Source organism: Vombatus ursinus, unplaced genomic scaffold, assembly GCF_900497805.2.
Source record: "Vombatus ursinus unplaced genomic scaffold, bare-nosed wombat genome assembly UNPS02014832.1, whole genome shotgun sequence".
NCBI lineage: Eukaryota > Metazoa > Chordata > Mammalia > Diprotodontia > Vombatidae > Vombatus > Vombatus ursinus.
Genome location: NW_020954610.1, coordinates 46893283 through 46918839, shown reverse-complemented (window position 1 = coordinate 46918839; position 25557 = coordinate 46893283). Strand labels below are relative to the sequence as shown.

The window sequence follows — 25557 nt, the reverse complement described above, 5'->3', positions numbered from 1 at the left end:
GTGCTTTGAACATAGTGTTTAATAAATGATTTTTCATTCATTCAGCTGTTCATTTACTAAGGTCCCTTCCAACTCTGAATTTTTTTGATTTAGTAATAGCACGTCACACAACATCATCAGGGACTGTGATGTTAGTCTAAATGTGGCAGATCTATATTCATTGATGCCAAAAACATTTTGTTGTAATAATTTAAACAGATCTTATCCCTTTTTTTTTTGTCTTATTTGTGGTCTTTCTTACAGTTTCAACCTTAAATGCTTTCAAGATATTCTGGCTTAATTGGTAAGTTTTATCTAAATTCATTTTTTCCTCTACCACTTCTAGATCTTTTATGAACTGATATTCCACGTAATCTTCTATCATCCTTCTCTGTAATATTTTACAAATGAGTTTATAATTTAAATTAGTGTTGCCCTTAGTTGTCATATGTTTCCATGTGCCAAATGGACCAAGTGTATATTGGTTGAAGGCTTTTCAATGGTCTCACGGCCTCCCTGCTGTGGTAATGAACTTTCTACCATTAAACTTCCTTTGAAAACGATGATAGTCTGTGTTGTTACCTGGTCTTTTCTCCATTTATTAGTTTTCTATGCCAATAGTTATTTAAGTAGGTCCACTGTTTTAATTGCATGCCATATTTTCCTCTTTTATTCTACTAATATGATACTGATTTTGATTATTGTTCTAACAATCAATGGTCAGACTATATACAACCAGTCAATTCAGAAATGACTACCCCAGTTGTTTCCTGAGTATTGAAATACAGCTAATATCTCCACTATATCCTTAGATAATTCAATGAGATTGGATATGCTATTCCTAATTTTCAAAGAGGAGAAAAAATTAGGCACACTGCAATTATAAATGATTTTTCAAAGAACAAACAATAACAAAAATTCTGATCTATTGGTTCCTGGACTGCACTCTTTCTGTACTTGCTCTCTAAAAATCTTAAAATGTTATGGTCAATTTCATTTTAATTTTGGTTTCTTAATCCTGAATTTTCCTGGAAAGTTATTTAAAACTAAACTCTAAAAACTTTTGGCAGGGTCCAGTCTGATTAACATAGAATTATAAAATTTTTAAAACTACAACTGTAAGACCCTATTAGCTAAGGCTATTAGAGAAAAACATGGATCTACTACCATAATAGGTGACAATATCAGATATAACTTCAAGAATCAATGATTTTTATTTCTTGGCTACTTGGTATTCTGTCTTTCAAGAGTAGGGACTGATACATAGCATTCCATCTGCCCCTTAAATGATATGCAATGATTCATGTTAATTGAACTCATCAAATCACTAGATTCAATTATACTACTTTACTACCCTGCCTAACTTGGTGAAATAAGAGTATCGCTGTTAATAAGAAATGAACCTTCCATCCCACTAATCCAGAAGAATACTGACTACGTAAAGATTCTGTATTAAAAGACCCAAGAAGGCAACTGCATAATGAGTGAAGTGCATTTTGGGGAATCTGAAAAACAATATGAAGTGAATTTGGGGCGATATTATACTCAAAGACATAAATTACAAAATAGTGACAGCACTTGGAAACAAATTTCAAACTGTAAGATGAAATTAAAGTAACTTAACCCATCAATAAATCAAATCATCTCTAAAAAGAAGGGCTCGTCACTTAGACATCAGAGAAAGTCATATGACTATGCAAATTGCTTTATGCAGGAGACATCCTTTTTTTTCTAGTCTCTTTTTTAATGTCACTCATTTCTGGCAGGATTAACCAAGTAGGAATGAACAAAAGGAAAGTGAAACCTAGAAGAAAGATTACAAAAAAAAAAAGACAAATGGCATCATTACCATATTTTTAAAAAACTAGATCAAGGCCTCCTCCTACCTCCTTCCAAACTTCACCACCTACAACTATTTTCTGCATATATTATCATGGTCCCATTTATGGAATAAACTGACTGGAAAGAGAATCTAAGAGTTCTAAGTAGGAAATGATAATAGCTCAAATCAACACACGTTTCTTAAGTGCTTACAGGCAAAGGACTGTGCTAGATGCTGAGGAGGACCCAGATAAAAATAAGACAGAGTCCTTACTCTGAAGAAACCTTAAATCCAGGAAAAGGGATCATGTTAAGCTCCTATTACGTGTATTACAATAATACTAGATGTTGAGAATAAGAAGAAAAAAAAATGAAACACCTACCCTTAAGAAACTTACATTCTAGGTAATAGGAAGGAAAAAAAATGCTCACCACACAACAAAGTGGAGACAGGCAGGAAGAGAAAGCCTTCCTATCAGAAGAGATGTCCAAGCTGAGCTTTGAATGAAGACAATGATTCTGAGAGGTAGAGAGAATGTACTCTAGGCATCCAAGAGAAAATCTAAACAAAGGCACGGATGCAGAGAATCAAATGCTGAGCTTGGGGATCAGCTAACAGACCAGTCTGGCTGGAATTGAGAATGTGTGAAGGGGAATAATAGGAACTAAACCAGGCAAAGAAGACTGTAGTCTTTCTTCAAGACTCAGCTGAAGCACCATCTTCTATATGAGGCCTTTCCTGCTTCCTCCCAACTGTCTCCCCACAAAAACGTTACCTTGTATCTAAGTTGTCTAGGCCTCCAACCCCACTCCATAATAAGAACACAAACTCCTTGAGGGCAGGGCCTGTTTCACTTTTATCTTTATAACTCCAAATTCTAGCACAGTGCCTGGCACATAGTAGGCACTTAATAAATGACATTAGAGGGGGCTTTAGATACTAAAGCAGTCAGCTTATACTTTATCCCAAAAGCAAGAAAAGCAATGAAGATTTTTGAGTGAATGAAAAATAGGTATATGTATTAAGATTATTTTGGCAATGTAGAAAATAGACCAGAAATTGGGGAGACTGGAAGCAGGAAGATGAACTAAAAGATGTCAGGCCAAAAGTGATAAAGGTGTAGCTATGTAAGTAAAGAAAATGGAGATAGGAGAAAAGAGAAGGGGAAAAGGAAGGAGTAGAATCAAAGGATGTCATAGTGATAGAAGTAACAAGCCTTGGCAAATGATTGGACATTGGAGCAGGGGGAAGTGATAGAGAAGGAAAAGTCAAGGATGTGATTATAAACTAGGGAGATGGGAAGGAACTCAAAAGAAACAGGAGAGTTCAGACCAAGAGCAGATTTAGAGAGGAAGATAATATACTAAGTTTGAGATGCCAATGGAACAACCAAATTGAGAATTCCAACAGTATCACAAGATTTAGAGCCAAGACATTAGATACTATCTAAACCAGCTCCTCCAATTTAAGGACAAAGAAACTCGGGTCCAGAAGTGTGAAGGGACTTGACCTAAGTCATAACTATATTAAGTATAAGAGCAAGAATTGGAACCTAGAAGATCTCATGACTCCTAATCCAGTGCTGTTTCTACACCATACCCTGCCACATACATAAAGATGTGTTAAGAAGAAATATAAAAGAGATACAAAGTACTATGATGATTGAAAGGAAAGAAAACTGTTTACCACTAAGCCTTCATTAACACGGAATCTGAACTGGGTTTTGGAAAATTAGCCAGAATTTCAAAAGGCAATGACAGACAGAGAAGGAACTGAAAATATTAAGAATGGTACAAATAAAGTCATGAAGGTAGAGAAGTAATTGGGGATCGAAGAGTAATATACAGTTTGACAAAGTGTCTGACACAATTAATAATTGACATTTATACCATGCTATTAAGGTCACAGAGTGCTTTATGTACATATTTCATTTGAGCCTCACAAAAATGAATTCTATGAGGCAGGTACTACTGATACTAGTGTCCCCATTTTGCAGAGGACTAAACTGAATTTCAGAGAGACTGAATGAATTATGGAACAGCTAAGGAGGAAGGGCAGAATTTGGACCTATCAAATACTAACTTCCTTGTTTTCCTGGTCCAGTATACTATCTACTATATCACACTGCCTTCGCTTTGCAGAGTAGTATGGCTATAACAGAATAGTCTAACTATAAAGTTTGTTTGAGCCAAAAAGGGAAGAGCCTTGAATGTCAGGTTTTTAAAAAAAAGTGGTCTTTACCGGCAATGAAAAAAAGGCAATGAGAAATCTGTGAGTTTTATGTATTAAATGGGGAGCTGTAGAGGGTGGGAGGAACTGAAGTTAGTCCAGATACATGATTCAGGCTTCATTGTCCTTTTCATGTTTCATAGAAGTGCTCTGTTGGGGGGTAATCACCATACCTATAACAGTGTGGAGCACAGTAGAGTACACTGCAGAACTGCAGCTGTTTCCCAACTCCTGAGTAGCCTGGGAAAACAAAATTCTCACTCTTTCAACAGGGGTGATTCTGCTCACCTCTGCAGCTCCACATCAGCCTACCTGATACACAGATGCTGCTATGTGCATTAGCAATAGGTTCTTCCAGGCCACAGCAAAAGACATAGAGACTGTTTGTGAACTTGGCAGAGATCAGCATAAAGAGGAAACTGCCTAGTTATATCTCACCTGCTCTGGCAAGTCATCCAGAAGTGATTAAAAAAAAAAAAAGAAAGAAAGAAAAGAAACAACAGCCTCCCTCTACCACAAAGTAGAGCACAGAGTTTGTACAACTTTGGAACTGTGGTCCCAGGGGAAAATAAATCTTAATCTCCTTTCCATTACTCAGAGGCTGATTATACAGGTCGTGGATCATCCAGGTCTCTCACATATCTCTTTTTGGCCCTTGACTTTTGGGTAGAACACTACACTCTCATCAAGAGCATGATGAGGGAACAATGAAAGAAGATGAAATTAGTCTCAGTCAGTTTTGCTCCTTGTTAGCAGTCAGCTGAAAGGCCTTGTGGGGGGAATAGTGGAAATGATTGCATTAAATGAAAACGAGGTTTTTTAGATTATCAGTGGATTTCAATTACCCATTCTACCCCCTTTGTTTCCCATTACCATAATCAAGATATGACTGGACCCCTAGAGCAATCATTTCCCTAACTTTCAAAAGCCATGTTGACTTGGCAGTTGTCTTTCTTTGTGCTGAATTGTTGATGTTGCCAAGAATATCTCCTCTGCTCAGCTTCCTGCTGCTTCCCTCACCAGCATTCAAATAACAAGAACTCGCTTGGCAGTGATGTCATCAGAACTGTTACCGCCTGCAGGGCCCTCACATGTTGGCTATATTTAAGATCCAGTCTTCATATTCAGTGACACGGAAATTGCCACCTTGTGAGCTACCAGAAAGGAAGATTCAAAAAATTATCTTCTAGGAATAACCAAGTTACATTCCTGCCTACACCAAAGCAGAAAGGAAAAACAGAGGGCTTAAACTGAGCAATGTGGTCTCAAACTACTGAGATCAACAAAGGGCAGATGCAGGATTTCAATAATTTCTTTCATGGAACGCAGAAAGTACCATTCACCTGGCCTTATTACCCATCTCCTGTGTTCTGCAGTTATTGCCCACAACTGCTCTGTGCTTTGCGTTTCTTCATACAGATTTTTCGGCCACTTCTAATTACACAAGACAGCAAATGTAACATTAATGAATGTAAACGCATTTCTCTCCCCAGTGGATAATTACACTAACCTTTTAATGAGAATTATATCATATTTATTGCTTCCTGTAAATTTTTATCTCTTCTTGCTTGCTCCCTTTGATGAGGAGAAAGACTTGAAAATAATGGGATAAAACAATGACTCAGATTTGGGCTTCTTTCTCCCTCCTTAACAGCTGCACACTTTCGGCATTTTGATGAACCACCCAAGTCCACATTTGATGCAGGTTTTGTGGCAAACATCTGGTGTGGGTGCTAATGGTTCTAACATTTTGCTAATTCTATATGGACGCATGCTTCAAATACAGCTGTTTCTTCAAATACCTTTCTGTTTACCCGCTAAAAAATTTAACTCATCAACTAAATAAACTGAACCTGTGTTCTTGATTGGAATCCAGAGTTAGCAGAGAAGATAAATATGTTCGTTTCTTTTTATCTGCTACATCAGGGAAAGATGCTCATTTCTAGATCTTCTCTTCCACAACTTTCACATGGGTAATTATTGAGAAAACTGACTGCTATCTAGTCATACCTCTACCACGTTGTACTTTCAAAACTGATAGAGGCCATGGTTAACATGCTGAGTTTGGAGTCAGAAAAATCTGAGTTCATATCCCACATCTGATACTTATTTTTTGTGTGACCCTGAACAAGTCATTAATCCCCCTGTTGGTCCTCAGTTTACTCATTTGTAAAATTAAGGAGTTAGATAGCCTACGAAGAGCCTTCCAGCTTTAGAACTGTGGTCCTATGAGGGGGAGGGGGGTATTCTTAAAATAGAAGTTCTTAGCCTAGAGATCCATAAATAGATTTCAAAGGGGTCTGAGAACCTGAATGGAGAAAAAGTTACATCTTTATTTTGGCTAACCTTCATATGAAATTTAACATCTTCTTAGATCACAATTTACTTTTAAAAACAATATTATGAGAAAAAACTCATAGGCTTCAACAGACTGCCCAAGCTGTCCATGACAAAAAGGACTTTAAGAACCCCTGCCTTAAAGGCAAATCCATCATATGGTTGAATAAATGGATGGTTCTATACTCTTAACACATTGAGAAGATGATTTCATAATCTCAAAAACAGGCACAAATAAACCTAGATTTTGCTTACTTCTGTCTTTCCCTGACTCCCATTTTTAATTGCTCCCAAGAGATACATCAGCCATACAACTCCTGCCAGAAAAGGCCCCTTTTCCATGACTGGTGAAAGCTAAAGGGTCCAGCAGCACAAAGTTGGCTCCAAATACTGGAATTTTCTTGCCTCACAGTAGAAGCAGGAGCCCTCTCAGGAGCTTGAAACCAAATCAAGGAACAGTATGTAATCCTCAATAGAGAGTCTATCCTAAAACACAAAATGTATGATTCCTAATTTAAAAGTTCCCACTTCCTAACATCATCCTAACATTCCTAACTCCTTTTATCCTTCTTGGGTCCAGTCTGGAAAGGTTAAATTGCTTAAATGCACCAACAAATTCATTATTAGAATACTCTAAACAACTATTTGGTGTTATAAACAAGAAGTTATTTTTAGGAATTCTTCTTTGAAAGTCAACAAGCCAGGTTACCTCTGGAAAACTAATCTGAATTTGAAATAGCTAATCTGAAATAGCTGAATTATTTACCTAAATATTATGAAAAATCCAAATCAAACGAGACAAAATGACAGCTTAGTGTAATATTAGGTAGGCAATGAGTCCTAGGCAATAGCAGGAGACAATCCAAGCCCTCCAGATATTTCCTCAAAAAAAAACTTACATATTAATTAGCAGATGACCTCCTACCCCCAAACTTTCAGTGATGACAAGAAATGCACTGCTGACTTCAGGATTAAATTTTGAGAAATTCCAAGGAAAACAATTGTTCTTAAATGTCTCAGATTTTATCCAAATATCCATGTCTCACATTCATATCTCACAAAACATCTTCACTTCCTCACCCTACATACTTCCTTTGCCTGTTGTGGTATGATTCCTTATAGACTTGTCAGTTATTGATAAGGTTATGCTACAGGAAAAAGGAAGAAATACCACCTATTTACCAAATGAAATTCAGTCAAATAAACTAGCCAACTACCCTATATATCATCTAAGAAAATAAAATGATGACAGAATGACAAAATTAGATTATAACTACAAATCAACAGACAGAAGGTATAGAGTATGTCTCAGGAAGACACTAGACTGAAAGATCTGAAAACCACAGCATATATATGATAGGCCTAGACACCTAAACCTAAGTTTAGTTTTGAGGTGATGATGAAGATGATAAATAAATAGGATGGGAATGAAGATCATTTATGGTCTCTGTTCACTTGTAAGATAACTTTAAAGGGGAGAACATTAACCCCCAAATTAACTATATAGTGTGTTCAAGAGAGCACTCAATAAACTCTAAAATTTCTACTAATCATTGGACATGAATAAGACAAATGACCTTCACACTCCGTCTAGAAAAGATAAGTCTTTCCTTTACATCACGCCACCAGCTATGTTTCACAATTTCAATTCCATTAACATGGCCCTACTGTGACTCCAGTCTAGGCTATTACTTCAACCTATTTTCATGAGCCTTCATTCTCTAAGATAGAAGTTCTTAACCTTTTTTGCATCAAGGACACCTTTGGCAGAATGTTTTTAAATATATAAAACAAAAGAAAATACACAGGAAACCAATTACATTTACATACAGTTATCATAATATTAAAAACAACAAGTTCATGGACCATGAGTTAAGAACCTTGCTCTAAGGGAACTCTGCAGCAGAAAGAGCACCAGATTTAGAGTCCAAGGACCTGGGATCAAATCCTGACTCTGCTACTTTCTACCTTGTGAGCGTAGGAAAATCATTAAATCTCTCAAAACAAGAGCTTTTCATCTTTAAGATAAGGGAGTTGGACTAGATGGTCTCCAAGATCCCTTCCAGCTCTAAACCTCTAGTCCTCTAATTTTACGATCCTATGAACAACTGTCACTTGGGACCATAAGGAATTGGCACTGGAGGTTCACAGGCTCTTCTGAGAAGGTGGTTCCCAAGCCAATTCCCCATCAGTTACCTGAGAGCTTTGGTTCTTACCCTTTACTTCTTTAGACAAGAATTCCATTAATCCCTTTGGATAAACATACGGGAAACTGACTCACTTCTTGAATGATTTTTCTCTTTAAAACTTGGGAGAAGAGCCTGGTAGCAGAGGCAGAGATTTAGAGTTCTCACAGAAAGCCAATATATGGTATCTGACTAGCCATAACCCAGCAGAGAAAAACTCGTTCTCCCTGTCCCTTTCAGATATGAGTGCAACTCACTCCATGAATAAACAGCAAACTTCACCAATCACCTCTCCATAGAGGACAGCTATATAAAGAAGAAAGCATGCAAGGCATTCAAGGCCTGAAAAGCAATAGAGATAGGAGCACTGTGTCAAATGAAGAGTAATGGCCCTGGACACCAAATGAATTCTGTGGTTCCCTGGAAGATGCATACAAGGAAAAGATGCTTTTTGCCTGGCATAAGCATCACCATTCATCCCAAATAACTGTGGCATAGAAATCAGTGAAAAACTAAACTGTTTGCAGCCAAGTTTTAGGGAGAATGACCGAGAGAAAGCAGCAAAGTATGTTTGGGCATAATATCTTAACATGCCTGGAATGATGGGCCCATAAAAAAACAACAACAATAATAGTAACTGACATTCACACAATGTTGTAAAATTTATAAAATTCTTTATATATTATCTCATAATTTACTCCAGTTCTACTCCAGCAACACTGCTCACTTATTACTCCAAAATTGTTCCTACTCTTGATACACAGCAAATAAGGGGCTAATCTAGACGATCTCTGAGGTCACTCCCACCTCTAAGCCTCTGTGTTTGAGTTCACCCTGGCTGCTTTCAGAAGGCTACCACCTAAATATTTAGTCTTTCTATGAGCAGAACTGATCCACTAGACATGCAAAATCTATAGCCATGGAGAGACATGCAAACAACCAAGCTGAACCAAATATTCAGATACCTAAGGCTTCTGTTGATACAGGAACATTGTCTGCTTGATGACACAGTGCTCACGTTGATCAAATGAGGACAAACGCAAGGAAACTTTGTCACTGAATTTAGCTGCAGATAGATATGAACCCAGTTGAAAACATAATAAACATTGCATTGTGTAATAAATACCACAACCACCTAATTATTCCATTTCAGTTCTTACTGTCTCTTCATCCCAAGAAATTGTCTGTTTTACAGACAACCTGAGTGTTAGAAATTTTCAAATACAGTAAACTCTGAGTAACTGGGCTGATTTGGCAAAGTTGGAGGGAAATAATGGTTAATTAAATTATCTGCTTAAGAGATTATTATATAGCATTACATCTATACAAAACTTGCTGGTTTTCAAATAGCTAGAATAATAGAATCAGACTTTCAGAAAAGGAAAGGGCAATAGCAATCACCTAGCACAACCTCCTCATTTTAGAAATGAGGAAACTGAGGCCCAAAGAGATGAAATGTCTTGCACCAAGACACAGAGTTAATTTAATCTTTCTCTGATGAGTCAGAACGTACTTCAAAAACTTGCAGTGCCTCAAGATTATCATTATGAATATATAATTCCTCCACTCTATAGATTTGCAGAGTTGTTGGTTCAAATAAAAAATTGCTGAATTACAGAATCTCAAAGTTGGAAGGGAACTGAGATGCTATTCATTCAAAACCCCTTCCCGAGGCCCTTTACCACATCTCAACACAGTCAATAAATATCTGCTTAAACATCTCCAGTAACAGGGAACTCATTACATAAATTTGCAGCACATTCTATTATCGGAGAGCTCTAATTTTTTTTTCTGATTAAAATAAATTTTTCCTTATGGTGAGATAAAAATCTGCTTCTGTTAACTTCAAACCCTGATCCTAATTCTGAGTCATGTAACTACATGTAATAAGTTTAATTCATCTTCTTTGTGGGAGCTCTTTAATCATATACACCATAGATTTTCTCTCTTCACAAAATCATATATACCCATTCCTTTCAAGTCCTCCTCAAATAATATGGCTTTGAGTACTCTAACTATCCTAGGTCCTCTCCTTTATGTGCTTTGAATTGACAATATCCTGCTTTAAATGTTGTGCCCATAACTCAACACAATGAAGCATATGAGATCTGACTAGTAGGGAGAGAAAAGGAATAATCAGCTTCCTCTTCCTAGACTTATTTCAATACTTCTAAAACCTTGTGACTTCATCTCTGTGGAGTCACCTCAACCAATACATAATGCAACTTCTCTACCCCTTTAAGAAATAGTTATCACAAATTACTATAAAAAAAAAAAACCTAAGAAAAATTAATCACCTAATGTCCAGTCAACGTTCTGGTGATAAAGTTCTCCAAACTAGCTAGACTTTAAACTTGGATAAAAGACATGTGAGCCACTCAAAGACCTGCCGTAAAGTCACAGGGTTTGGAGCTGGAGAGGACCTTTGAGATTACTTTGTCCAGTTACTTTATTTTTACCAATGAAGAAACAGAGACCCAAACCAGTTAAATGATTTGCCCAACATCACATAAACAGTAAAAGAACTGGGACTCAAAGTCAGATCTTCTAAATATATATCTAATATTTAGTCTACCATACCACTTTTATAAATTAGTAGAAAATGCTGGAGCTTATGCTTCATTGGCATAATCCTTAAGATACCAGCATCACTTCCACACCACAATGAGGAAATCAAGTAAAATTTTGGAGAAAGTTTTGGTACACAATGTCTACAAATATAGCATATGTAATCTGTGGTTTTCTTGTACTATTGTCCCTCTCCCCTCAGATTTCACTTTAATACCCTAAAGTGATATGAATATGTTGGCGGTGGGGGGAAACAAGGAGAGAAAAACAGGGAGGAGATCAAGGATTTACTTAAAGTAAAACTAAAGAATGGGCTTTATCAGAACTATATCAACAAACACCTGCTCAACATGAATACAGGATTTCATCACAGTGGCAACTATAGATATAGCAATATAATGTTATAGTCTATTAAATACTAGTATTTTTATACTTCATATGTATCCAATTTCTTAAGGACATATGTTGAGAATCACTCAATTTTCATGTTTCTCTTGCTGCTTTTCTTTTTTTTCTTATTTTCTTTTATTTTTTTAATTAAGTAATTTATTTACTTTTAGTTTTTAGCACTCACTTCCATAAGATTTTTTGAGTTTTAAATTTTCTTCCCTTCCCTCTCCTCCCTCCTCCCTAAGACAGCATACAATCTGATATAGGCTCTACTTACACATTCATATTAAGCATATTTTCACATTAGTCATGATGTAAAGAATTAGAACTAATGGGATGAACCATGAGAAAGAAGAAAGTAAACAAAACAATAAAAAAAAAAAGAACAAATAGTATGCTTCCATCTGCATTTAGATTCCATAGTTCTTTCTCTGGATGGAGACAGCATTTTCCATCATGGGTCTTTTGGAGTTGTCTTAGATCCTTACATTGCTGAGAAGAGCTAAGTCCATTCAAATCAGTCATCACACAATGTAGCTGTTACTGTATACAATGTTCTCCTGCTTCTGCTCATTTCACTCAGAATCAGTTCACATAAGTCTTTCCAGGTTTTTCTGAAGTCTGCCTGCTCATCATTTCTTATAGTATTCATTACATTCATTACAATATTCCATTACATTCATATACCACAACTTGTTCAGCCCTTCCCCAACTGATAGGCATCCCCTCAATTTCCAATTCTTTGCCACCACAAAAAGAGCTGCTATAAACATTTTTGTACATGTGGGTCCTTTTGCCATTCTTATCTTCTCTTTGGGATATTGCCCTAGAAGTGGTATTGCTGAGTCAAAGGGTATGCGCATTTTTATAGCTCTTTGAGCATCGTTCCAAATTGTTCTCCAGAATGGTTGCATCAGTTCACAACTCCACCAACAATGCATTAGTATTCCAATTTTCCTACATCTTCTCCAATATTTATCATTTTCCTATCTTGTCATGTTAGCCAATCTGACAGGTGTGATGTGGTACCTCAGAGTCGTTTTGATTTGCATTTCTCTAATCAATAGTTATTTAGAGCATTTTTTCATATGACTATAGATAGCTTTAATTTCTTCCTCTCAAAACTGCCTGTTCATATCCTTTGACCATTATCAATTGGGGAATGACTTGTATTCTTATAAATTCGACTCAGTTCTCTATATATTTTAGAAATGAGGTCTTTATCAGAAACACTGGCTATAAAAATTCTTTCCCAGCTTTCTGCTTCCCTTCTAACCCTGGTTGCATTGACTTTGTTTGTAAAAAAACTTTTCAATTTAATGTAATCAAAGTCATCCACTTTGCATTCTTGCTGCTTTTCCTAAAAGAGTTTTATACCCTGTTTTCTCCTAAATGCATTTCTAAAGAACAGCATGTTATTTGGTCAATGTCCTTATGGTCTTCAAAATAAAACTACCCATCACAGGATTCCATACACATCCCACGCCTTGCTCTCAACTCCATTTTACCCACCTTGCCAATGCCTGGATCTTTGCGACATGTCGCTCTTCCTGTTCTGACACTTTTCGTTTCAAGTTGTCAATTTCTTGCCTGAGCACTGCAGAGTGTTCCATCTCGCCATCAAGCAGGTTCCTCAATGATCTGGGGGAAAAGGGGGCATCATACGTTTTTAGGTATCAAAAGCAAAATGCCCATCAAACCCAAAATTGAGTTACTGCTAAAATCCAGTTGATTTTTTTTCCTCTGCTCTAAAATAAAATTTTATTTAAGCTCCTTTGGGTAAAGTTATTTAAAGAATGTTCCAAAGCATGCCCTGGAGTCTCAGGACAATAAAAACATTAGATGGTAGGGCTAATGAGTGACAGTCAATAAGACCAAGGAAATATATACCAAGTCACCAATTTGACAGTTTCAGGGAAAGTAAAACAACATCAGCCTGACCCTGATTATATAAGAGAGTGTCAAACAAGCCATATTTAAACCTTTACTGTATTAAATCAGCCTTTTATGTTTTGTTTTGCTTTTTTTTTTTTTTAAAGAGGGTCATCTTGTCAAAGCCTTACTGAAAAGAAGTTTAGCAAAGAAAATGAATGCAGAGGTTGGGAAAATAATCAAGGGCATGCAAACATGCACAGAATGTGCAAATTATACAAAAGATGTTTCCTTTTAAAGATACCCATTATTATTACCCATTAAACACATTTTGTGCTGACATTCTATCATTTCACAACAAATTATGTCTTGCCTTCCAAAGCTTATCAACCCACCAAAAGTTCTCTTGTGAACATAATTTCTGGTTTTAGACAAAGAGTAGGCAGCAGTTCTTTCCAAAGCTATTCAAATGTTACTGTTGAAAAGCAAACCAAACATGACTTTACCAGCATTATACCTTAGCACATAGCTTTTTTTTTTTTCTGTTTTTTTGGAGAGGAAGCCCACTTACACACTAAATACCTGAACAAATCTTGCTACATGACACCAGAGTATAAGCACAGTCTCAGACTAAAATTTTCATTTGTTCTAAAGGTATGCCACTTTCATAAGCACAAGCAAGGCCAAGTGGAATTTCCTTAAGTGTCTAAAACGTAAAATTAGAATGTATTACACTTTATGCAACTAGGTCAGCAATGGTTTCGGAAAGCTCTGCAAAACATTTTTCAGAGATTTTTAAAGGGAAACATGGGCAATCTTCAAACAGAAGGCAATTTCTTACTCATTAGGTAAATCATGTGAAATGCTTCACGGTATATATCCTTCCATCCTTCCAGAGCCCTGAACCTGATGTCAAGAGACCTAATTTCTAGTCACACCTTAGCCAGTAACTAACCTTGTGAATGGGCAAAAAGGTGATTTAACCATTCTGTACTAAAAATGGGAATGACAACACTCATATGTGAAATGAGAAGAGGGAGGTAAAAACATTTCTGAATGGTTAAAAGCATTACACAATTTAAGGACTTCTTAATAACAATAGTGATTCATGAAACTAAGAATGTGCTTTTGTTATTCTGGGGAGCAATCTTATGTTACAAGACATAGATACAAAGATTTTTTAAAATGCTATTCTGTACATTTTTGTATAAAACAGAAACAAGTTTCATTATATACACACACACAGACACACACAGAGTCACTTGGCCTCAAAAATGTAGCACCCAAAAGGGGTTAGGGAAGAGTAGAATTTGACAGCTGGAAGGCCACAAGATACCTGTTTTCTTCTTCCAATTCATCCTTTCTGTTCATCATAGCCACAATAGCTTGACGCAGTTCATCTAAAAGGGAAAAAAGCAAGGACAAATTAAGTGACAGGCCAAACCTATTACATCACTTCATATCTCAGCATCCTGTGTCATTAAAAATAACTTGTCTGGAGGAGGCTCTTTGTTCTATAGAGAAGTAATCCCCAACTATCTTATCTGAGAGAACAGAAAAGTTAATTTTCAAGGTGGCTGCCATGAGTGGGATTTCATATCAACAAATATTTATTAAATTTATTTAGATATTAGGCACAATGGGGGATACGAGACATGGGCCAGCCCTCAAAATTTTTGCAATCCACTTAAGTAGGCAAGATATATTGATAGAGACATATAGACCTAGACACACATATATGCATATAGGTATGTATTTATGTATGTATGTATGTATATACACAACACAATATAAGTTAGTAATAAGTACCAAAAAGTTAAAACTAATAAAATCTTAGGCTGCATAAACAGAAGTACTTAGTATTTTACTTGTTTTTGTTTTGTTTTGTTTTTAGGCAATTGGGGTTAAGTGACTTGCCCAGGGTCACACAGCTAGTAAGCGTCCAAGTGTTTAGTCTGAGGCTCGATTTGAACTCAGGTCCTCCTGACTTCAGGGCCGGTGCTCTATCCACAAATAATTAGTATTTTAAAAAAGAGAAATTAACACTGTTCCCTATCCTACTGAAGGTATATCTTTTTAATTCTGGGAGTTATTGACAAAATGTAGTACAGTCAGAAAAAAAAATGAACAATGTGCTGCAGGGTCTAGAAATCATGCCATATGAGAATAGGTTTAAGGAATTATGGAGAATTAGCTTGAAAAAAGAGAACAGTTAAGGAGGAGCCCAACAGTCATCTTCAAATATCTGAAGGCCCATCATCTAGAAAAAGGATCAGGCTTATTCTACTTTGTTACAAAGGACATAACAAGGGTGTAATGGTTGCAAGTTGTAAGAATGCAGATTTTAATCCATTTTAAGGAAGAGATTTCAACAAACAGAATAGGAAACCTCAAAATGTATTTTGTTTCTTATCACTGAAGTATTCAAGAAGATCTGTCAGAGATACTGTAGCGCAAGGATAAGGAACCTGTGGCTTCAAGGCCACATGTGGCCCTCTAGGTCCTCAAGTGTGGCCCTTTGATTGAATCTAAACTTCACAGAACAAATCTCTTTAATAAAAGGATATATTCAGTAAAACTTGGACTCGCTCAAAAGGCTGCACCTGAGGACCTAGAAGACCACAGGTTCCCCATATCTTCTGTAGCACATCCCTCCACGCTCCTCTAAAATCCCTTCCAACTCCAGAATTCTCTAAGTAATAATACAGGCATGGAATGCCATGAAAGGAGGAAGTGATTAATGCCAGCTAGGCCAGTCACAAAGGTGGAGGGATCTGTGCTGGACCTACAAAGGTCTGGATAGATGGACAATCTGGATAGATGGACAATCTGGATAGATGAAGAGGAACTGGAAACACCTTCAAGGTGGAAGGAAGCACAAGCAAAGGCACAAATGAAAGAATGAGTTCAGGGGGCAGTGTTGAACCAACTTAGCTAATGTAAAGTGTCTATTAAGGGTATAAAAATAGATTAGGCTAAAGACAGGGCCACAAATGCTGTGCTAAGATGTTGAGATTTTACCCTATAGGCAGTGGGAGCCATTTAACATTTTTAATAGGAAAATGACAAGATTGAAGCAATTTGCTTTCCTGTCTTAAATTCCTAAAAAAGAATACTGAATATAGAAAAAATGCATGTGAAATATTCTGAATTAATTAAAACCAATACAGAAAAAAGCCAACACTAAGAAAAATATTTAAATTAATTCCATCAGCAGTGATTATAATATGGAATATCATAAGGGATATATCACATTATAGACTATTTCCATCCTTACTGAAATATCTTTCATAATACAAGTTCACATATGAGGATTATCAGATTATCATTTAGGAAGGAAAAAAAAAGTACGTTTATCATCTTCCAGACAAGCTCACTCTATGTTTCAATCAAGATCCAATCAGATAATACACATAAAGCACTTTGCAAACCTTACAATTAGATAAATGCTAGCTATTAATATGAGTGTTGGAACTTAAGCTGTTAAGCATTTTGATAAACTGGACAGATATTCATTTCTGAATAACAAGACAATGAATGCCAACAGGCATCCTGTTAAATTAAATATATCATTACAAGCTCTGTTCTCACTCCAAGAGTTTTTCCTTGCCCTGTTAGCAATGAATGGCTTATAAACATTTTTTTATTCCTATCAAAGGACTAAGCTGAGGTGCTCCATACAACAAATTAAAACTTTTCTTCCTTCTTCCTGCCCAAAACAAGTTTTATTCATCTAGACTTCAAGGGAGAGGGGAAGGGAGAGAGAAACAATGATTTTCTAAATAACCTCCAAATATTGAAAGCCAAGCTCCAAGCTAATTAGTTCTTAACTTTAAAAAAGAGCATTTATTTCCCTTCACATGCATTAAAACACATAGCTAACGTAAACTTAATGCTTCATTTACCACATATCCAATCACTAACAAAGACTCAAAAGTGAAATAATTTGATATTCATTTTCTAGTGTTTAAATTTTTTAAAACTCATGGAAATATTGAAAACAAATATCTGCAACAGATTCAAGTGATTCAGTCTAAACCATGAGACTATGGCCATGAAAAAGGTCAGATTCAAAGATCTTTATCTAACACAATATATTTTTGCAGGAAATCAGGATCATCTGTCCTTAGCTTTTATCTCAACGAAACCTTGAAAACTCTACAATCTTTCAGTCGTGCATCGAAGGCTCAGGAAATTGGAAAATTGTTTGTTTAAGTCAAGGTCTGTTTGGGCCCTAAAAAGGGCCAACAGGATGGTTTTTCATTCGTTGCTATTTTTAATAGCAGAAAAGTCTCTCTGGTTAAGATTCATGGAAAATTTGAGGAGTGTACAATGTAGTTAGTATGAAATTATTCATGTTTTCTACCTAAGACCTAGAAGAAAATATGATCAGTGCACTCTCCTGAGAGTTAGGTTGACCCATCTGAGACTTTTAGGAAAAAAAATAAGTCTTACCTAATTAACACACATGAACCAGTAGGCTATTAGGAAAAAACTACCTGAAGTTTTGGGCTACATGACCAAACTCTGAGCAATATTTAGATTAACTTGGCTCTGTGAACAAAATTTCCATCATGAAAACACTGAAATCAAAACTGAGAGCTTCCATAAGTGATGATCTGCCCTGCTGCCACCCAACTTGTTCCCCAACTAGAATAGCACCCTCTGGACTGAACCTCCACACAATACACCCTCACCCCTGGGGAAGTTAATCCACTTAGTTTTGTGACTCCCACCTTGGGCCTGAACTGTTTTTATTGGTGAGTGAGTGCAAACTCAATTAGCACATTATATCTAGCCAGCCTAGATACAACCCCTCCAGCCATTTACTCTGCCACCATTCACGTACTCCCAATCTCACTTTCCATCTCCTGTTTTGGACACAGTAACCAATCAATACTACCGATTCTTCTGGAAAGAGAATGTCAACTGACATCCCTGTGGATCAATTCGCCATCCCTGTAACTCCCCAAAACTATTCCCATTTTAAGTCTCATGAGAGCAGGGACTGTATCATTTTGTTTTGGTATTTCCAATCCTTAACACAGTACCTGGCACATAGTAAGCACTTAATAAATATTTTTTTATTAATTCTTTCATGTATCCTGGAACCAAGATGGGAATATGTACTAATAGACTGACTCATAATTCTCAAGAAGAGTTTATTTATTAATGCCAATATTTTTATCAACTTAATGAAAATTGACCCATTTACTAGCATCAGATCTATATTTTTCATATATAAGATTGATTAAATTGTTTTCTGATCTGCTCTAATATTATTCATGTTCTAATAGCTAACTTCTATAACCCATCACTTGGCCATATCTTGTTCACTTTACCAGTACATTTCTCAAATTTATCCCCATTTCTCCACTCACATAGCCATTACCCTACTTCATCCCTTATCAAATCTCATCTGAAACACTGCAACTGTCTCCTAACTGTTCTCCTTGCTTCCAGGCTCTCCCCCTTTCCAACTTGTCTTCCAAATAGCTGTCAAAATAATCTTTCTATATGACACGTCATCACTCCTTTGCTTAAGAATCTTTACTGACTCCCTACTGCCTTTAGAATAAAAGACAAGCTCCTCAATATAGCATTTAAAGCACTTCACAATTGGATTCAAATCTACCTTTCCAAAATTATTTCACCTTAACACACTCAATGTCCCAGCCAAATTGGCCTATTTACTGTTCCATAAAATTGACATTTGATCTCCTATTTCCATGTCTTTGCAAAGGCTATCCTGATATCTAGAATGTACTCTCTTCACTTTCAACCCTTGGAATTCTTAGCTTCCTGCAGGATTCAACTTCACTCACACATACTACCCAAAGCCATTCTTGACCTACTTGTTAGTTTCCTCTGCCTCCTCAAATTACCTTCTATTTCTCTATCTGCTTATATATTCTATCTCTCAGGAGAAATAAGCTCCTTGCAGGCAGCTTTAGACACTTACTAGCTGTGTAACTCTGGGCAAGTCACTTAATTTCAGGCTGCCTCAGTTTCCTCATCTATAAAATGGGAATTACAACACCACCTACCTCCCAGGGTTATTATGAAGATAAAATGAGATAATAATTGTAAAGTGCTTTGCAAACCCTTTAAGTTCTAAATTAATCCTAGCTATTATCATTATTATTATTCAAATACATAAAGGATCTATTATTTCAGCAATGTGGAGATTTAGCACTGTGGGAGCTCCCTCTGGCAATAAAGATCAATTCATGACATGAGCACAGAATCAGAGAATCTGAGAATTTGAAGGGACCTTAAATATCATCTAGTCTCATCTGTACAGGAAGTTCGTTGTTCTACTATGTTTGGATCTTTCTGGACCCTGACTTTGTCATCCATTTAACTACTCTACTTCCTTTAACTTCCCCCAAGTCATTGATAAAGATTTTGAAAAACACAGACACATCGACCCTGAGTCCCTCCTTCAAAACCAACACTGCGCCATGAGGAACCAATCTTTGGATTAAGTTATTCAACCAGTTCCCAAGCCACCACGCTGCCCTATCATCTAGGCAAGATCTCTCTAACCTGTCCATAAGAATAACCTGAAAGATGATTAAATGTTTTGTTAAAAGCAAGAAGGTAACATCATCATAGTTGGGCTTGGAAAGAATATGATGGCAGTCATGTGTAAGACAGACAAAAAGGGGAACATGCAAGAGGCGGAAAGATGAATTAGGAGTCTGTGAATGATTGTTCAGGAGGTAATAGGGCCCAGAACTGGAGTTGTGGCAACAGAAACGGTGAGAAAGGATGGATTTGGAGCCATATTTTTTTAGTGACAGAATTAAAGGACTCTGCAACTGATTGGAAGCAGGAGGCAAAAAAAAGGGAGGGAATCAAAGATCACTTACTGTTTCAGCCTAAGGAACTGAGAGATTGGTGATACCATTAACAAAATCAAGAGAAGCAAAGGATGTTTTTTTTCTTCTTGCAAGTGGAGAATGGGGAAAAAAAATTTAGTTCAGTTCTAGATATATTTTATTTAAAGTTCATCCAGATGGAAAAGTACTAAGGAGCTGCTTGAGGCAAACAGAGGTTAAGTGACTTACCTAGGATCAGACAATTAAGGGTTAAAGGTAGGATTTGACCCACATGTACAAAAACATTTATAGCAGCTCTTTGTGTGGTGGCAAAGAATTGGAAATTGAGAGGATGCCCATCAATTGAAAATGGCTGAAAAAGTTGTGGTATATGAATGTAATGGAATACTATTGTGCTATAAGAAATGATGAACAGGCTGACTTAAGAAAAACCTGGAAAGACTTGTATGGTCCAATGCTGAGTGAAGTGAGCAGAACCAAGAGAACATTGTACACAATAACAGCCGCGTTGTGTGATGACTAATATTGATAAACTTAAGCCTTCGCAGCAACACAGGGATCTAAGACATCTCCAAAGGCCTCGTGATGGAAAATACTATCCACATCCAAAGAAAGAACTATGGAGTTTGAATGCAGATCAAAGCATACTATTTGCTATTTTTTTTTCTTCTGTTGAGTTTTGTTTCCTCTTTCTGGTGGTTCCTCCTATTGGTTCTAATTCTTACTTACAACATCACCAATGTGAAAATATGTTTAACAGGAATGAATACGTATAGCCTATATCAGATTGTGAGCCATCTTGGGGAGGGTGGTAGGGAGGAAGGGGGAGAAAATTTTTAAACTCAAAAGCATATGGAAGTGATTGTTGATAAATCAAAATAAATTAATAAAAAAAGAAAAAAAATAAAGGTAGGATTTGCACCTAATTCTTCTTGATTTCAAGCCCAGTATTCTATCGACTATGCCACGCTGCCTCTATTATTCATCTTAGGTCCTGAATAAATATGATAATTGATTAATTAAGTAAAATCTTTGCTATCCATTATTTTATCACCTGGAACTTTTTACTAACTGGCACCTCACAGCTATAGTGCAATGGTAGCCTTTATTAATAATGATGACCCTAAGGCAATGTAAGATTCTAAAGTATTTTCTTAATTCTTAAAAAGAAATCAAATTATATTCAGTATACCCTTAGTTTTACATGTATTTTACCTTATCCTAATTCTGAGAAAATTGATATACCACACACAGCATATAAAAGAACTTTTGTACAAAGTACATAATTTCTTTCAACAAATACAGGCATTCTCCAACTAATAAACAGGTTGTATTTCCAAAAGTTCAATTTTAAGTCAATTATTTTTGAATATTTTTTTGATATCTGAATGTTTTCATATAGAAACAATATTATAAATGATGGTTAGTTTTCTAACTAACTAACTAACATTCTAAATCAGCACACAAATACCTGCTTAAACCATAATTAAAACTAAATAGTAATAGTAGCCCTGAATCCCCACATCCCCTTGAAATCCTTAGCCTTGAGATAGCCCCAATTCCCCCCCAAACCCATAGACCTGAGGAAGACAGGGAGTGAAACAAGGGGTATGAGAACTATCTGGAGGCTCTAGAAGATGGTTAATATAGGTTGAAGCTACAGCAGCAAAAAGGTGGGAAGGGGGCTAGATGGGACTTCTAACAACCTAACAACCACGAGGAGTTCTCACAGACAGAAACCTCCTCAGAAAAGTATGCCAACCAAAGGAGAAGATGACAACAAAAACCATTCCTCCATATGGTTTATTGGCTTCTTTCTGAGTGGAGTGATTATAAGACACGCAGAGGTCTGCCTGTATTTACCATGTTCCAGCTATGCATAGGGAGGGTATTAGGCAAACGTTGTGAATACAAAAGCGGACTCAGTCTCCTTTTAGGAAAATGGATTTTTCTAATTTTTCACAGTATTAGCCCAATTTCAGACTAAAATGTTTATCTGTTCTAAGGGCATGCCACTTTCACAAGTATAAGCAAGGCCAAATGGAACTTCCCTTAAGGGCCTAACATCGAAAGTGAGAGAATATTACACTTTATGCAACTAGGTCAGCAATGATTTTGGAAAGCTTGGCAAAACATATTTTCCAAGAATTCTAAAGGGCAATCTTCAAACAGAAGGCAATTTCTTAGCATAGTGAATACAGAACAGTAGTCTCTGCCTCTAGAAAATTTGCAACTTTTCTGGGAAAATAGATGTTTCTGTCATTTCAAACACAATGATCAGGTACATCATGTGAAATCAGAGCCAGAGAGTGATCTCCCAACTATGGGACAGAGAACATAGACAATTACATATCTATGAGTCACCCCACTGAACATAAGGCCAAGCACTAAGAATAAAGGACAGAATATGGGAATTCCAAATAACGACAATACCGCAAACCAAGATCCCATGTGAAAAACTCAAAAAGAAAATAAAAAAGAAAAGAAAGAAAAGAAAATCTTCAGTATGACAGGAGTTGGAAAATATGTTCCCTCTCTTCCTAAAAAGAAAATGGCACTATTCTTAACAGATTTAGACACAAAAATGCCTTTGAACAGCACAAATTGTATAGCCCCAAAGCCCCTCGCTGGGATATGGCACACTTGACTAACAAGTGGTAAAACGTTTACCATCCCTTTTACTCCTTCACATGCATTTTCAGTCTCCAGTACAATGTCTCTATATACTTGTCAGCATCAGAATGACTTGTAATAGCACTTAAAAACAGCAAGAAAAATAGTAGTCCAATATTCAGAGTTAAAAAAATCGACCTCAGCAAGAACTGCTGTCAGAGCTATTGCTGTCTACTCTGCAAAGGAATATCTACAGTGCCTGCAAAACTCAGGGAGAGGCTGAGATCCAAAATCCTAATAAAACCCACTCTCTGAGGGCTTTTCTATTTCTTAACAAGCATTCGATGTTAACATGCATTCACATTCTGCCACAGTGCTTTGCTGCCACGGTTCTCAGACAGTGGGTAACATAGGGGTTTATTTTCATCCAGCTAATAAATATTACACATCACCAACCACAAGTGACATACAATAGCAGAGCTACTGTCAGTACTATGTAATTTTCTCTCTTCTTCCCAACACTGCACATTTCACTATTTGTTTGGTCTCTATCACTGTGATCTCCTTCTTCATTACGTGACAAAGTACAAATTTCAAATGACAACAGACTATCTTTTATCCTCCAAAGCCTTGAAAACTTTGACCTATTAAGGTTTCCCCAATTCTCCTCTTACATAATGCACTATTAACCAAACATGAGGAAAGAGCTTATTCTTTTCATATGACTTAAATGCAAATTTTTAAGTGTTTCAGAGACCACTAGGGAGGTAACACCACGGGGTCAAAATGCAGCCACACTTCTAATCAAGCAAGGTGAACATCGGTTTCAAATGCTAGTCTCAGACAGGGTGTAGTCACATTGCCACATCACTAGATTCTTCAGGATGATCAAATTAGGGGGACAGCTAGGTGGCACAATAGATAGAGCTCCAGCCTTGGAGTCAGAATGACTTAAGTTCAAATCCGGTCTCAGACACTTGAAACTTACTAGCTGTGTGACCCTGGGCAAGTCACTTAACCCTGACTGCCTCACCAAAAAAAAAAAAAAAAAAAAAAGCTCAACAAGGATTATCAAATTAAAAATTAAAGATAAGACTTACTAGCTGTGTGATCATGGACAAGTTACTTAACCCCACTGCCTAGCCCCCCCCCAAAAAAATTAAAGGTAAGATTAATAAAATTGAGTGTAAGAAAACCATTGAACCAATAAATACAACTAAGAGGTATTTTATGAAAAAATAAACAATAAAAAAGATAAATCATTGGTTAATATAATTTTTAAAAGGTAAAAAGAAAACCAAATCATTGCTATTAAAAATGAAAAGGGTGAATATACCACTAAGGAAGATTAAATCAAAGCAATTATAGGGAGTTATTTTGCCCAAATACATGCCAGTAAATTTAACAATTTAAGTAAAATGGAAGAATATTTACAAAAATATAAACTGCTTAGATTAGCAGAAGAGGAAATAGAATATCTAAATAGACTTATTTTAGACAAAGAAATTGAACCGGCCATAAATGAGCTTCCTAAGAAAAAAGCATCAGGACCATACAGATTTACAAGTGAATTGTATCAAACATTTAAAAATCAATTAATTCTACTAGTAAATAAATTATTTGGAATAAGAGGCAAAGAAGGGATCCTACCAAACTCCTTTTATGAAACAAAAATGATACTGATAACTAACCCAGGAAGAATAAAAACAGAGAAAGAAAATTATAGACCAATTTCATTAATAAATATGGATGCAAAGATCCTATATAAAATACAAGCTAGAAGTATATTACAATACATACAACAATATATTACAAATATTATACATTATGACCAAGTGGGATTTATACTAGGAATGCAGAGATGGTTTAACAAAAGGAAAGTTATTAACATAATTGATCATATCAACAATAAAAGTAACAAAATCATATGATTACATCAATATAGAAAAAGCTTTTGATAAAGTACAACATTCATTTCTCGTAAAACCCTTGAAAGTATAGATATAAATGGATTTTTCCCTGGAAAAACTAGAAGCCTTCCCAGTAAGATCAAGTGTGAAACAAGGATGCCTACTGTCACCAATATTATTAAATATTGTACTGGAAATTCTAGCAACAGCAATAAGAGAAGAAAAAGTGGAAGGAATCCGAAAAGGAAATGAGGTAATAAAACTATCTCTTTTTGAGGACAATATGATGATGCACTTGAAAAATTTCAAAGGCTCAATTAAAATGTTAGTTGAAACAATACTTTTAGCAAAGTAACAGGATATAAAGTAAATCCACACAAATCATCAGCTTTCCTATATATCACAAACAAAAACTTGCAAGAGGAGATAGTAAGAGATACTCCATTTAAAATAACTCTAGACAGCATAAAATATCTGGGAATACCTGCCAAAACAAACCCAGGAACTATATGAACAAAATTATGAAAAAAACTTTTTATACAAGTAAAATCAGATTTAAATAATTGGAGAGAGAGTAATTGTTCATGGGTAGGCAGGGCCAATATAATAAAAATGACAATTTACTTAAACTGATTTATATATTCAATGCCATCCCAATTAAATTACCAAATATTATTTTACCGAGTTAGAAAAATAACAAAATTCGGGGCAGCTGGGTGGCGTAGTGGATAGAGCACCGGCCCTGAAGTCAGAAGAACCTGAGTTCAAATCCGGCCTCAGACCAAACACTTGACACTTACTAGCTA

The 25557-nt window shown here is 36.2% G+C and overlaps 1 protein-coding gene across 4 annotated transcripts in view; it reads right to left on the bottom strand.

The window, feature by feature from the left end:
- SNX29 (sorting nexin 29) overlaps positions 1-25557 on the bottom strand; it is a 636216-nt gene that overhangs the window by 494255 nt on the left and 116404 nt on the right. For all 4 annotated transcript variants that reach the window (XM_027839088.1, XM_027839089.1, XM_027839091.1 and 1 more), the window contains 2 exons: positions 14720-14783; positions 13024-13152 (listed from right to left, as the gene is read on the bottom strand). In XM_027839088.1, coding sequence (XP_027694889.1) covers positions 13024-13152; positions 14720-14783 — 193 coding nt within the window. The remainder of the gene's footprint in view (positions 1-13023; positions 13153-14719; positions 14784-25557) is intronic.